The sequence below is a fragment of the Antechinus flavipes genome, chromosome 6 (assembly GCF_016432865.1).
Source record: "Antechinus flavipes isolate AdamAnt ecotype Samford, QLD, Australia chromosome 6, AdamAnt_v2, whole genome shotgun sequence".
In the NCBI taxonomy this organism is placed as follows: Eukaryota; Metazoa; Chordata; class Mammalia; order Dasyuromorphia; family Dasyuridae; genus Antechinus; species Antechinus flavipes.
In genome coordinates, this window is record NC_067403.1 from 5,957,501 (window position 1) to 5,973,256 (window position 15,756).

Consider the following 15,756-nt stretch of genomic DNA (forward strand, 5'->3'; position numbering starts at 1 on the left):
TCCCGCGTCCGGTGGGACGCTCTGTGAGGCCTGAGAGCGCCGCTGTTCGGGAGTCCGACCCCCTTCTCTCCGGCGTCCGGTGGGACGCTCTGTGAGGCCCGAGACCGCCGCGTTCGGGAGTCCGACCCCCTTCTCTCCGGCGTCCGGTGGGACGCTCTGTGAGGCCCGAGAGCGCCCCGCGTTCGGGAGTCCGACCCCCTTCTCTCCGGCGTCCGGTGGGACGCTCTGTGAGGCCTGAGACCGCCGCTGTTCGGGAGTCCGTCCGGTGGGACGCTTTGTGAGGCCTGAGAGCGCCGCTGTTCGGGAGTCCGACCCCCTTCTCTCCGGCTTCCGGTGGGACGCTCTGTGAGGCCCGAGAGCGCTGCGCGTTCGGGAGTCCGACCCCCTTCTCTCCCGCGTCCGGTGGGACGCTCTGTGAGGCCTGAGACCGCCGCTGTTCGGGAGTCCGACCCCCTTCTCTCCCGCGTCCGGTGGGACGCTCTGTGAGGCCTGAGACCGCCGCTGTTCGGGAGTCCGACCCCCTTCTCTCCGGCGCCCGGTGGGACGCGCTGTGAGGCCCGAGACCGCCGCGTTCGGGAGTCCGACCCCCTTCTCTCCGCGTCCGGTGGGACGCTCTGTGAGGCCCGAGACCGCCGCGCGTTCGGGAGTCCGACCCCCTTCTCTCCCGCGTCCGGTGGGACGCTCTGTGAGGCCTGAGACCGCCGCTGTTCGGGAGTCCGACCCCCTTCTCTCCCGCGTCCGGTGGGACGCTCTGTGAGGCCTGAGACCGCCGCTGTTCGGGAGTCCGACCCCCTTCTCTCCGGCGCCCGGTGGGACGCTCTGTGAGGCCCGAGACCGCCGCGTTCGGGAGTCCGACCCCCTTCTCTCCCGCGTCCGGTGGGACGCTCTGTGAGGCCCGAGACCGCCGCGCGTTCGGGAGTCCGACCCCCTTCTCTCCCGCGTCCGGTGGGACGCTCTGTGAGGCCTGAGACCGCCGCTGTTCGGGAGTCCGACCCCCTTCTCTCCCGCGTCCGGTGGGACGCTCTGTGAGGCCTGGGACCGCCGCGCGTTCGGGAGTCCGACCCCCTTCTCTCCGGCGTCCGGTGGGACGCTCTGTGAGGCCTGGGACCGCCGCGCGTTCGGGAGTCCGACCCCCTTCTCTCCCGCGTCCGGTGGCTGTAAGGGAGACTCCCGGAACCCCAGACTTTCTGGTGACCGGCACTTGTGTAGCCCGTCAGACACACTGTAAAGGGAAGGTTGGAGTCGGGGGCCAGGGCGCCGCTGCCAGCTCCGAGGGGCGTCAGTGTTCCTCCCTTCTGTCTGGGGGGAGGGCCAGGGGGCACCAAGGGAGAATTTTATCAGGATCAGCTCCATTGGCTTTGAAATAAAACTCTGGAAAACAGTTCTCTTTAGGATTTTGCCAAGGCAGTTTGTAATTTTGTAATTTTGTAAATTTAATTTTTGGGGAAATGTTGTAAATATAAGACGAGGTGGTATTTTACTCTTTTCTCTCTCTCGGCTACATCCTAACACTCTCTCCATCCTGGAGAGACTCGGGAGACGGTTCGGTCCGCGCAGCTCCCGTAATTGCTTGTTCTTCTCTTGAGTATTTCTAGGGATAAAGATTCTTCTTAGTGTCCGTTTTGTTGTCCCAGAAGTCCGTGCTCACTATCCAGCCACCTTCCTCGCGCTTCCATTAAACGCGCTTCTTTTCCCCAAGGCCCGGGGCCAGAGCCGGGCCGCGGTCCCGCTCCCGAGGCTAGGGTGACCGCGGCTAGCCTTTCCAGAGCGTTTGCCGCGCTTTCCCGCGCCCTCTCTCCTTTGTCCCTCGGCCCCACGAAGCAGGAGCCGGCCCTTCCAGTCTGCGAGGAGGAAGGGACGGAGGCGGGAGGGGGGGAAGCGACCCGCTGAAGCTCCGAGACGCCTGAGACGGGAGGGGCTGAAGTCCCGCGGCGGCCGCCCTGGGTAACCTGCTCCCGCGCCGCGGGCTTTCCCAGCGTTGGAGAGGGAATGGCCCGGAGACAAGTCCCGCAGCTCCTGCTGATTCAGGCCGTGGGGCCCGACTTGTGGGACCCGAAGCCGCTGAGACAGCCCAAGAAGGCCAAAGACCGGCGCCCGCTGGGGTGACGCATCTGGGCGGCCTCCTGCCCACGGCAGCAGGCCCCGACCTAACGCGGGTTCTGTGGCTGTGCCCCCGGGGGAGGGCGAGCATCGGGAGGGAGCCGGAAGCGCCCCGAGGCTCGGCTGCTGTCTCGGCTGAGAGACAAGGGGGGCTTTGAGAGGGCTCTTTGGTGACCGTCTGGAGAACAAACCCAGCGCGCAGCCGCGGGCTTTCGGAACATGTCCCCGTGCCTGGTGGCCACCAGGACTTCTACGGATAAAGAATTTTCTGTCTGTCCAGCTTAAAATCTACCTACGAGCTTAACCACAAACGGGTCAATTAAACTGGAGAAAGGATCCATTCACTGAAAGTTGGGAGCAGTCAGGAACTGGAACCAGTCAGGCCCAAGCATCCTCAAAGCGGGCACTTGTTTCTCTCAATGGAAACTTGTATCCTAGTGTTAGGTTTACAATGTTGTTCTGACATGGCCAAGACGCTGCTCAAGCAGCGCATCCCCTCCCCAGAGCTCTCACGGGACTCACGAATGCGCCCATCATTCCCAAGTACGCGGCTGTCCGGCTTAGATGAAAGAAGAGAGATCTGTGAAATTGGGGCAATGTTTTATAAGAAGCGCACAATAATGGTAGAAACCGTCCTGATTTACTAGTTCTTACTTCCTCCATGAAAGTCCTTCTCTGACGTCTCATTGTGATCTGGAAGTGAGGCTAAGCTGTCGAGGGCAGTGTTTTCCAACATCACTTTTGTTCTATTGGCGTGGAAAGCCCTCACGCATTGTCCCCGTGATGCACTTTTGCCTCTGAAAGCTGAGAAATATTTGATTTACATTTGGAGAGGCTTCTCGCCAGAGGACGGCTGTCAGGCAGGGAACATTGTTTGGTTCCATCTGTGGACTCAGGTGAAGGTTCCCAGATAATTTAAATACTTGAAGAAAGTCCTTATTTCTTAGAGTGTATTTAAAAGTTTCTTATTTTGTGTATCCTTAGAGAGACAGGACACAATACAAATCCAAAATTCATGGCATTTCTCCATTATGACCTTTAAAATCCCTCTATATCATATTCCCTACAATTTAGATAATCTGAAGTCCCACAAGTTTCTTCCCTGTTACGTCTGATCACATACATTTCCTGTTTAATTTTTTTCAGAAGTTCTTCATTGCCTAATGCGAAAAATTCATCCTCAGTATGAAATTCAAAGTCCTTCTTAGGGAAGTCTGACCTAACTTCTAACCCTAACCCTAAATATATTTCTCTTTGTGTACTATAACAATTGTAATGATGAGGAGGAGGATAGTTAGCATTTACATAGAACTTTGAAGTTTACAAGTCACATTACAAATGGTATCACTTGATTCTTGCAATAACCATGGGAAATAAATACTATGATTATTATCCCTCAACAAATCTGAAGCAGACAGAAGTAAAATGGCCACAGTCCCAAGTCAAGTGTCAGAGGCTGGATCCCAACCGAAGTCAAACTCTTTCTCCAATGATTGCTTCCCACGTGATCTCGAATGTGGGACTAAACTTCTCTGGGCCTCCATTTTCTCCTCAGTAAAAGTGAGACAACTGCTCTAAATTTATCTCCAAGGTCCTTCTCAGGTCCCAGTTCTCTAAACTATTTCTGCCTCATTCTCTGCCTCATGGAGGAAATAATATTATAGAGGAGGATTTGAATCACTGGACCAGCAGCTAAGATATAAAAATTGATAGTTTCTTGGCCAGGAATGGAGTGGTTGGTAAAAATACATAATTGCCTAGAAACTTATGAATCTGATGAAGACTTTAAGTGGAAATTAGAAGGGAAGGAGACAAGGGGCGAGACATCAGGGACGGACATCTGGATCCCAGCCCGAGCCTGGGGTGGGAGAGGGCAGGAAGACGGATCACCTTCAGAGTCCTGGTCAGACTGGCCCAGATTACGGTGACAGTCTAAGGGAGGGAGGAGGCGGATGGTGGGAGAGCTCTGGAACCTTTTGTGACTCCCTTGTAATTAGAGATCTCCCTCTGGGTCTCTTTTCTTTTTATATGACTCTGTTGCTATACCTTTGAGTTGGTTAAGGTGAAATTTAGTAGGACTAAGTACAGAATAATGCACTTAAATTTAGAAAATATCAAGTATAGATGGGGAAGTAAGACTAAACAAACAGTTTAATTTTAGTAGATGAGAAGCTCAATATAAATTGATAGTGGGACACAGTAGCTCCTCCCCCCAAATGTCCTGCTGAAAAGCACAGAGACTGAGAAATGATAATACATGGAATTCCGCACTGCTGAGGTGCCTTGGGGATTTGGGGTTCATGCCCATTGCATCAAGGAGAACAACACACTCAACCAGTAGACTCTTGAGGATGGGGTGAAGGGAGGGAGGAGGTTCAGATGACTTAGGGTACATGTGATAGCCATCTCCAAGTACCTGACAGAGGTTGTCACGGAATCACCAGGAACATTAAACTCCTTGTGATCTTCCTGGAAGCCACAACTATGGGCAGCAGGTAGTAACGAGAGAGGCAGATTTTAGCTGAAGACATGGAAAAACTCCTAATATTAGAGTTTGCAAAAGGGTAATGAGCGGCTTCAGTGCCTCCATGGGAGTTCTTAGGGTGGAGGCTGGCTGAATGGGCTTAAAACATTTAGTCGGTATTCGTTTTCAGGAATTAGTTGACCTACGAGATCCTTTTCAACCCAGATTATCTGTTTATAAACATTTCCCTTTCCCCAAAGTCCAATAAAATTTATGATTATATTAAGTTAAATTTTAAAAAATTAAAAATAAGAGCAATGCAACCAAGATTAGAAGGAAAGCAGAAAGCTGGGACACAATTTTTATAGCAGGTGATTCTGATAAAGACCTTATTTCTCAACTAAATAGATAAGTGAATTAAATTTATAAGAATACAAGTCATTTGCCAGTTGATGAATGGTCAAAGGAAATAAAGCCAGTTTTCAGATAAAGAGATTAAAGATATCTATACTCATATAAAGAAATTGATTGGAAAAATGCAAATTAAAACATCTCTGAGGTACCAGTCCATACTTATCAGATTGGCCAATATGACAGAAAAAGGAAAAAGATACATGTTAGAGAAGATGTGGGAAAATTGGAATACTATAAAATTATTGGTGGAGTTGCGATCTGATCTAACCATTCTGGAGAGCAATTTGGGACTATGTCTGCACTATCGAAGGGCTATCCAACTGTAATAAAAAGGACATACCCTTTGATCCAGCAGTACCACTACTAGGTCCATATCTCTAAGAGATTACAAAAAGGGAGGAAGGGACTACATGTAGAAAAAAATATTTACACCAAATCTTTTTATGTGGCAGAGAACTGGAAATTGAGGGGATGTCCATCAATTGGGGAATGACTGAACAAATTGTGATATGTGAATTAATGGAGTACTATTTTGCTATAAGAAGCGATTAAGCAAATTTCAGAAAAACCTGGAAAGATTTCTATGAACTGACGCAGAGTAAAGTGAGAAGAATCAGATAGAGCTTGGACACTATGTCAACAACATTAAGCCATGATCAGCTGTGACACTTAGCTCTTTTCAGCAATACAGTGAATTCCCAAAGACTCATGATGAAAAATGCTTATAAAGACTGATGGAGTCTGAATGCAGATGGAAACATACTATTTTCACTTTGCTGATTTTTTTTTTTGCAGTTCTTTTAACCTATTTCTTCTTTTTCAAAGTGATTAATATGGAAATATGTTTTATATGATTGCACATACACAATGTATATCAAATTGTTTACCATCTTAGGGTGGCAATGGTGAGGGATAGAGGTCATTTGGAACTCAAGATTTTTAAAATGAATATTAAAATTGTTCTTTACAAATAATTTGAAAAATACTATTAAAAAGTCAGAATGGGTATATTATATCTTTTTTGTGTATATAAGGAGTGAGTGTAAATTTTGGGGAAAAAAAGAGGGGATATCCTTGAAAGTTACTTGATAGTGGCTTGAATATTTAGCACTTAGACATTTTCTTCTATAAGAATCAACTTTTCATCTGTTGGTTGTGAATGGGTTTAACTGTTTCTGCTACATAAATTTATTTCTACCTATTTGTCCTACTTTCTTATTAGATGCTAAACCCCTTATGGCCAGAGTTTATGTCTAAGTAGAGAGGGAGTGGGGTACAAAGAAGTGAAAATAATATTTTTCCACCAATATCATGATGTGAGCAAATAATATTGTTTGTAGACATTAGACCTAGCCAATTGCTAGGACCATACTCAAGTTATTGTTATTATTGTTTAAAAAAGCACTTTTCTAATTGCAGATTATCATGAATCACTTAAAAGATCGTTCCTACACACGAGTAATATGAGAAATGCATTTCAAAACAACTTCCAGGTTTCACTTTAAACTTTTGCAAACTGGCAAAGATGACAACTGATGGAAGTAATCAATATTGGAGGAGTTGTATGGAAATATGGGCATATCATAAAATACTACTGGTGAAAGTGTGAATTGGTTTGACCATTCTGGAAAGCAATCTGGAGATACTAATACTGGAGATCTGTGCCCTAAGACTCAGTGAGTGCCCCAAGAAAATCAGTGACAAAAAGATCTCAAATACACCCAAAATATTTATGGCAGCATTTTTATAGTAGCAAAGAATTGGAAACAACTAAATCCTTGTGGATTGGAGAAAGGCTCAACGAGCTGGGGCACATAAATGGAATGGAATGTTATAATGTAAGAAATGATGAGTGTGAAATGTGGAATGACTCCTGTGAGTGAGCACCAAGTGGAACCAGAGGGAAACTTTTGGTGACTACCCCCAAATAAATGAAAACAGCAATAACAAATCCCAAAATTGAATGTTTTGAAACTATGGTGATCGAGCTTGGACCAAAGATGAAAAAAACACTTCCCTTCCTCCTTTGAAGGGGTGAGGGGCTAAGGGTATAGAACTAGAGTCCCAGACTCTGCTGATGTGTTGGTCAGTTTTGCTGAGCTGTTTTGTTATTCTTTTTTATTTCTTCATTATAAGGGATGGTTCTGGGAGAGAAGAAAAGGGGATATGCTGGAAAATAAAAAAAAAAAAAAACAAAACCCTATTACTCTCCTAATTGCCGGTATATTATGGGGAGGGAATACCTGCTGACCTAATCCTCATTTCCCACGTTCCTCAAATCACAGATTTTGTAGATTCATCCATAAGCCACCTGACACTGACTTACTGTCACTTTCCCAGCTTCCCTATAATTGTGACATTCTCTAATCTCTTTCTCTTCCACCCTCTCGTCATAGTCGGGGTCTCTTATTCAAACTCTCCACTCACCGACCTATTCTTGATTGCTGTTCTCTTCATAACTCTCTCTTGGCCACTCCATCCCAATCACTAATGTTCATGAGCCATACCTAGTCTACTTATTGCCCCTGTCAAGAGAATATTCTGACTACTTCATTTAGCCAGAGAAAAAGCAGAGCTGGCAGAGGGGGTGATGGAGGGAGAGGTCATGGGGATGGAGATGGTGGAGGTGGAAGAAGGTGATGGAGGGAGAGGTCATGGGGATGGAGGGGGTGGAGGTGGAAGAAGGTGATGGAGGGAGAGGTCATGGGGATGGAGGGGGTGGAGGTGGAAGAAGTCGGCTGTGATAAACAACTAATGGCATTTATCTCCATTTTGACTTACAGCGCTTCTTATTAGTCTTTCACCTGGAGAGCTCACTGGCTCTCAACTGAAGAGATGTTGAAGTTGTAAAATTGGGGATTCTTTACCTTTTTTGCCTGCAAAGGGCATGGAGCCCTTTGGCCCTTTCTGAGAATCATGCCTTTAAGTGTATAAAATAAAATATCTGAGATTACAAAGGAAACCAATTGTGCGAAAATTCAGTGATACACATACTTAAAACCAAGTCCATGGAATCTAGATTAGGAACCTTTGTTCTTAATCATCCAGAATTGGTAATTGCTTATTCTCCTTTCAAATATCCCTAGGGTGATAGAGCCTTAGCTTTCCCTGCTTGTACATTCCTGTCTTTTATTTTTCTAGCAATCGAGATTTTTTTTTCTCTATCCAACTGAAATCTTTTATGCTTTTTTTTTTTTTTGACACAAGTGCCTGAATATTTCTGAATACAAGCTGAATAAGCAGATCAAAGAAATATATGGGCTTTTGCCTCGGAGAAAGGAGAGAAATCATCAAAGAAAGTCACCATTCCATCTCATTAGATTACTGCTCAATGTATATGAAATAAGTCTCTCTAAATATCAAGGCCACACCTAGAACACTACATTCACTTTTAAGTACAGTATTAGTTTTCATGCATTTATCCATACTTTTTATCTTTTCTAGTATTTTACAAACATCACTTAATTGATTTATAGCCATTGGTATAGTTTAGAGAAGAGCAGCAAGAATGATTAAAAGACTGGAGGGATTGATTTATGATGAAAGATTAAGAACTGAACATAATCTGAACTTTGACTAAGCGAAGATCAGGGGAAGACATTTTAGGCATCTAGAATTATCTGAAAAAGGTGCATATTCCCAAGCTGGAGAGAAATTCTTTAGCTCAAACATTAGGGATAAGATTTTTTAAAAAGAAAATTTATAAAAATTATGAAAAAGTTGAGTTGAGCTGTGACTGATTTTTCTACTGGAATAATCTCTTAAGAAAAAGAACAGGCTCACTATTTTAGGTGATGAATAAGGCTGTCTGAAAGGAGGCTTTCTGGGATACTGGAAAGAGTATTGAATTTGAATTTAAAAGATCTGGACTTGAGTCCTGGATCTATAAGTAGCCATGGTTAAATCCTTTACCTCTGAGACTCAGTTTCCTCATCTACAAAATCTGATTTACAGACATGTAAGAAGAAATAGAACCTCTTAGACACACATGCTCTCTTTCTCCATACATATATACACACATATAAATTTGAACATACTTGTATACACTTGTACATACACACACATATATTTATAAACATGTTTGTCTCTAGGCAGCTAAGTGGAACAGTTCTGAAATCAGGGAAACTCCTCTTTCTGAATTCAAATCTGACCTCAGACACTTATTAGCTGGATGATTCTGGGCAAGTCTGCCTCAGTTTCCTCATCTGTAGAACGAGCTCGATAAGATAATGGTAAACCTCTCCAGAAATTTTTGCCATAAATACTCCAAATGGCATCGAAGAGTCGACATGACTGAAAAATTATTGAACAATAACATGTATGTATACACACATATATAAATAATTTCCCCCCACTTTTTATAATTGGTCAAGACCTAAAGGTCAGCCAGTCTGGGCATTTAGTTAATTTTGGCATTTGTTTTGCTCCTTTGACCAAAATAGCTCAAGAAAGAAAATGTTTACTGGTTCCCGAGGCTCTGTATGGTACAATATGGAAAGGGGGGGATTTGAAATAAGAGGACTTCAGTTTGATGCTGGCTGTTTAGCGTAGCATCTTTGTGATTTGGGACAAGCCATTCAACTTCCCTCCGTTTCCTTTGGGAGGCAGCAAGACCTCAGATTAATGGAGTTGGAGGCAGAAAGACGTGACCTTCAGTTCCAGCTTGGATACTCACCAGAGGTGTGATGTTGGACAAGTCCTCCCGCTTCTCTCTGTCTCCAGCAGCTCCCCCGGGCTTACCCCTGAGGTTATAGACTGTTTCTAAGGGTGTTGGTAGAAGGAATCCCATTAGATCTTTTGTATTTGCATAATATATTTTCTTCCTTGAGGTTACCCCAAAGCACCTACCAAGTCAAAAACAACAGTAGACCTCTCTTTTAAAAGACAGGACTTTGGGCGTCTTTGCTATCTCTGTGCCTCTAGGATTACCTCTGCATATATACATAATGAAAACCAAAATCACATCTGCTCCTGGAAATTTTCCACTTCAGAAAGATACTGCTAGTTGTACATTAGCATTGAAATGAAAATTTTACAGTATTAGTGATAGTTCTTCCAAGTTCTTAATAACAACTCTCCGACTCACAGCAAAGGACATTTAGGAATTTTCCTTTCTTTTCAATTCATCAACAGAAAGCATTAGCAAGAAGCTGCTTTGTGCCAGACTCGGTGCCTTGTGCTAGGAATACAGCGATGGGGGGAAAATGACAGTTCCTGACTTCAGGGGACTCATAATCTAGTTGGGGAGGGGGGAATGACATATACTCAAGTAAGATATGAAGCAGAATCTAGGAAGACAGTTCCTTCCTAGTTGCTTATTATTGATTATTGATATCTGAGAATATTAACTGATATATGTGTAACCCTTGAAATTTCGTAAAGTTTTTGCACATATTATGCCCTGTGATCCTCTCAATGACCTTTTTATGCCAGCACTAAATAGGGTTTTACGTATGGGGAAATAGGCTCCAGAGGTTAAAGAGAGGGGATATGGGGAGTTCTGATAACTCCTTCATGGAGGAGATGGCACATCAGCGGAGCCCTGAAGGAGGAGAAAGAGGAGAGAGGGGGGAAAGACAGCATGAATTTCTCTCTTTCAAGTAATTAACTAATTAATTAATATAGAGTTAACAATCATGATTAATTAAATAATGAACTAATAATTAATTGATTAAAGAGTATTAATTGATTAGAAAGTTCGTAGAGTCAGAAGGTGGAAGAGGCAATGGTCTTGTACTCCACAGTGATGGGACCATTTGAAACTTTGTTTTTAGTTCTGGGTGCCATATTGTTGAAGGATGTTGATAAAATGGAGAATGTTTATAAGAAGACAGGATACCGCACTGGAAACTACCGTCTGAGGGCCAAGGGGAGGAAATGGAGAAAAGAATGCTTGGGCGTGAGTGTGGGTCTGTATGTGGGGGGCAGCGGGAGGCTGTACTTGGATAAGTGATGGGCTGTCACTTGGAAGGGGGCTGAGATTTAGGGCCCAAAGACAGAAGTTCCAGGAGGCAGATTTCTGCTTCTTGTAAGGAATAACTTCCCAGCATGATGCTGGAATAAGGGGAAGAAGGGGGCACTTAACCCATTTGGCTCTCCTACAGATCCTGGGAAACAAGTGCTATTACTACACCCATTTTACAGTTAAGAAAACTAAAGAAAGCATCTAATAAGTGTCTGAGATGGGACTTGACTCCAGATCCATTACTCTGTTCATTGGACCACTAAGAGCAGAATGGATTGCTTTCACAGTTAGTGGGTTTCTCCCATACTGTAGGTTTTAAGGGTAAATGTAGATTATGATTTTGGGGAGATGCTGTAGGGGGATTCTTGCTAAGCAGGGATTGGACTGGTGGGCTCTAAGGTCCCTGGTAACTCCAAGAGTCTGTGCTATAAAAACAACTTCATACCTAGGACCGTGCTTAAGAACCCTCTGGTTCTACAGGCCTGGAACCCTGGAATTTCAGACCTAGGAAAATCAGAGAAAACATCTGGTCCAACTGCTTCATTTACAGCTAAGGAGACCAAGGCAGAAAGCAGACATTTCTGACACATTAAGGTCTGAAAAACTCTTATATTCATTTGAGCCATCACTCTTGTGTGAACTAAGTAGTCTTAAGAATTCTCCTTTTAAAGATCAAAGAGCAGAAACTCAGAAAGGTTGGTTTTGTCTAAAGTGGAACGATGAGCTGTTTGGAGATATGAGAATAAATCCAGGTCCTGGATCTGATTCGACAATCCTTCACGACTCGGCTCCGATCTTTACAGCGGACTCTTGGCGGTTCTTCTCAGCTAGCGCCTCTCCCCTGAGATCACTTCTCATCCACACTATATAGATGATAGATAGATAGATAAATTTCACCAAACTTCACAATTTTGTTGGTGCGTGACTCTGCCTGGGAGAGTATCTGCTGCCATTTACTACTGGCCGTGCTGTCGGAATCCCTGAAAATGTTTTATTTGAGCTTGTTTTGTCCCAGAGATTAAGAAGTACATAGAATGATACCACGACATTGTGGCTGTCATTTGGCAAAATAGTTTCATATTATTTAATGGTGTGAGGGATATCATAAATCCCGATAACGTTGCCTGCAAACTTTTTTCTTTTTCCACTCGTGATGATGGATCATATAAAAATCGGGACTCTGCGAAGAGCATTATACAGAACACATAAACTATCTTATACATGGAGAATTTGGATGGTCTTAAGCTTCAGAGTTCAATAATATATGGTATCATAGGAAATGTGATTGAAAAAAAGATCACAGTATATCCAAAACATGACTCTGGCCTCAATTTCTTGAGTTTACAGCTCTTTTCCTAGTTATCTAGTATATGATTGTTGGAAAGCCGTAAAAGAACTCACATATGGGCCTCAATAAAAAAGATTAGTTGTGGAAGAAGGATATAAGGAAACATATAAAAAACTTTTAGAAGGTCAGCGAGACTTTGGGAAATGAAATGCAGTAGTTTTGAGAAAGAAACAGAATGGAATTTGCTCGGTAATGTTCAGAAAAATACAAAAAACTCTCAAGTTAAAAACCATCATGGTGGGATCGATATATAGCAAGGGTGGTTCTCTGCCTCCATCGGCATAGGCTGGGTTAGCTTTTCCCTAAAAGGTGACAAAGCGCAGACCCAGGGATAAGACACAGCTCACGCCGCTGTCTCCCTGAGAGAATTTTTAAGTTTATCGAGGTTTTGTTGATGTGACTTTTGGTGGTCTAGTAGGTCCTCCCAACATGGTCACCAATTCCCTTCAGACTCGGTGGGTGTCTGGAGACCAGACCCATTTCTGCAGGGAGTGAAGCTAAGTCCACTTTATCCTTGTTGCGTAGTGTGGTTATTTCAGGACTAAGTTCCACGGTTCGTCTTGTTCCAACATCAAGCTTTAATAACATGGCTGTCGAGATGGCTGTCTGTGGCTGATGTCATCCCAGTCCCTAACACTCAGCATAAAGCTCTTTTCTTCCGCATGACATGGTCACTCCCACTCCCACATATTTTCCCCTCAAACCCTTAGAACACAAGATGTGAACCTGGAAATAAGTACTCAAAGCTCTGGACAATCACAAGATAATTGTGTAATTGTAAAGTAATCACAAGGTCTGGACCCTAAAGCTCATGTACTACTACTGGGTACAGTCCAACCTTCTGATTTTTTCAGACTAGGAAACTGAGGCCCATAGGAAGGAAGGGACTTTCCAAGGTCGACTTGGTAATATCAGACCATTGACTCCTGCACCATCCCTCTGTGCCGTCCCCACCAAAAAAGGCGGCCTTCCAAGAACTCTATTTGGAGGCTATTTACTTTTACTTTGCACATTATTCTAATATAGCCCATGCTCTGGAATTGTCACCCCAATTCCTCCTAAAAAATGCACATCGTGTCCTCTTCTCTCCCTTCCCTTGGGCTTATGGGGTGTTAGGGGTGGTCCCCTAGTGCCACTGCTCAGGTCGCCCCAGGGGGTACCCTTCCCTCCATGGTCATCAGTTATTGAATCAGAATAGATTAATAGGTATAGGTAATAGGTAAAAAGATACAAACATCCTCCCAAAAGTCAGTGACAAATTTCCACCAGCACGTAGAGAATCCCATGAAAATGGGCTTAAGCTTAAGATGTGGCAAAGAGCACAAATGTACAGCTCCCCAAAACGCTTTTGTGGGAGTCCTCAGGACCTTCCCTTCCTTTTGGTGCTGCTTCCTTTACTGGCACATTTCCTGCGGAGGATCACTTCATTTTTTTAGTGGCTTTCAAGGACTTCTCATACTGGTGTAGTTTCCTTGATGTAAGTGTAATTTCCTTGATGGATTCATCCAATAAAGGTGCTTTCACCTGGGTAAGACTTTAAATGAAGTGGGACGGTTGACTTATGTTAGCTTTGTGCTAACCATCTTTTGTTTCTCGATTTCTCAGATCAGAGCAGATAAATTTTGAGGGAGGATTGTGGAAGGCAAGTTACTCAATGCTTGTGGGTCTAAAACAAAGCAGGTGTAAGGATTTTAATGGAAGAGGGAGAAGGCAAAATGTCCAAGCCATCAGTGGCCTACTGCTGACTTACAAGAACCAAGTCAGTAGTTTGGTTTCTCACTGGAGGAAGAGGGGTGACTTCCATTGGACCCAAGGCTGTAGATCCCAGTAAGAAATCCATTTGGCATGGGAATCTCTGAAAGGAGCAGGATTCCTTTTGAGAGATCAAGCTGATTTTTTTCTTTCTTTTCTTTATTGCATTAGTTTGGAGAAGACCATATAAAGGTAGCAACTTGTTAAGTACCAAGCATACAGAAATGCCAGATAAACTTTGTGAAATATCCTTTGTTTTGGGAGACAATTGTGATTTTCTCCTTTACGTGGTCTAGAGTGTGTCAAATTGTGCCCTGTTGAATGAAGAAAACATGTGGCTAAGTTTGGAGAGGCTTATCATCACGTTGGCCACAGGGGATGATTTTTAAAAAAATAAGTCATTCTCAAAGGTCATATCCTAAGTGACAATGGTATGGAGGGCTAAATAGACTAATAGCTAGAATAAATGCCAGACCTGAAGGTTAGCCCTGGACAGCTGTGTGATTTGGGCACCTACCTAACTTCTTTCTGTTTCACTCTTTTCATCCGTAAAATGGAGACAATAAGCCAGTCACATTAATGACACTTTTAGATTTTAATTATAATGAAATACTTAATTTTAAAAAAGAAATAAATTATGGTAACATTTACTTTACATCAGAGTAAATTCAGAACTAATAGATACATCCCTGTCTATACATTAAGTTGGTTCATCCTTTCTGATCTATACACTCAGCATCTGGGGGAGAGTCACATACACTTACAGAAACCTGCAAAGGAGGACCATGACTGAGAGAAACCCATTTGTTTCAGGGAACTTGCAACTCTGGGACTGTAAAGTTTGGAGTAGAGATGACCCTCATAAGGATTTTGTATGACCAGGAGAGCAAGCATATAGGTCCCTAGCTGATAATGGTTTCTTGATCACTTTTTTTGTTGTTGATCAATAAGGTTTGAAAAGCCCCCCCCCCCCGCAATTCTTTTGATATTGTCCCTTATCTTCTAATCTTGTAAAGTGTTCCCTCAACATCCTCATGATTATTATATTACTGTTAGTATCTTCTCTATATATCTGATTCACTTTGTCTCTCTTCCCCATCTTTGTTTTCCTTGGTGCCATTTCTACTTTTTTTTTTTTTAACAGAAGATGTTGCTATATTTCCTATAGTCCATTTGCCATTTTTTGATTTTCAAGTTTGTTAAAATAATTTAGGACAAAATCTTAATTGTAAGTATTTTGGGGTAAGATATCTTTTTTTTCCCCATTACTTTTCTTTTTCATTGTAAATTCTGATTTTAATTCAGGTAGTTATAGTGGTCTGACTCAGGAGTAACTCCTACATCCGTAGTCATTATTTCCCTACTTACATGTAGTCAGTTTCATTCTTTGAAATGTTGTTTGGGGATCCCCATGGCCAACATCTAACATTTGTTATAAAGAAAATACTTATATAGACACAGAAGGCTTTTCATAATCGACATCTTTGGCGTCTCTAATTTCTTTCCCCTAACCATATGTTTACAGATCTATTTCCCGGTCTTCATTTTCTCCCATCTTTGCACTAAAATCGCCAAGTATCATCAGGGACTGTGCTGTTTAGAGTTGGAAGTCTTATCAAGCTTTTCATACAATTTCTCTATTTGGTTGTCCTCGGAACTCGTATTGGCCCGTGAACTCTACCCAGTGGCCTTTTCGCAAATACTTGTAGATAA

At 43.4% G+C, this 15,756-nt stretch overlaps 1 protein-coding gene across 1 annotated transcript in view; it reads right to left on the reverse strand.

The window, feature by feature from the left end:
* The window catches only part of LOC127540674 (collagen alpha-1(I) chain-like), a 32,575-nt gene that overhangs the window by 5,335 nt on the left and 11,484 nt on the right, over positions 1 to 15,756 (reverse strand). Inside the window, exons 4-5 of the mRNA XM_051965469.1 lie at positions 1,649 to 2,235; positions 1 to 1,222 (exon numbers count right to left, since the gene is read on the reverse strand). The exon at positions 1 to 1,222 is cut by the window's left edge and continues 280 nt beyond it. Of these exons, the coding sequence (XP_051821429.1) occupies positions 1 to 1,222; positions 1,649 to 2,235 (1,809 nt within the window). The remainder of the gene's footprint in view (positions 1,223 to 1,648; positions 2,236 to 15,756) is intronic.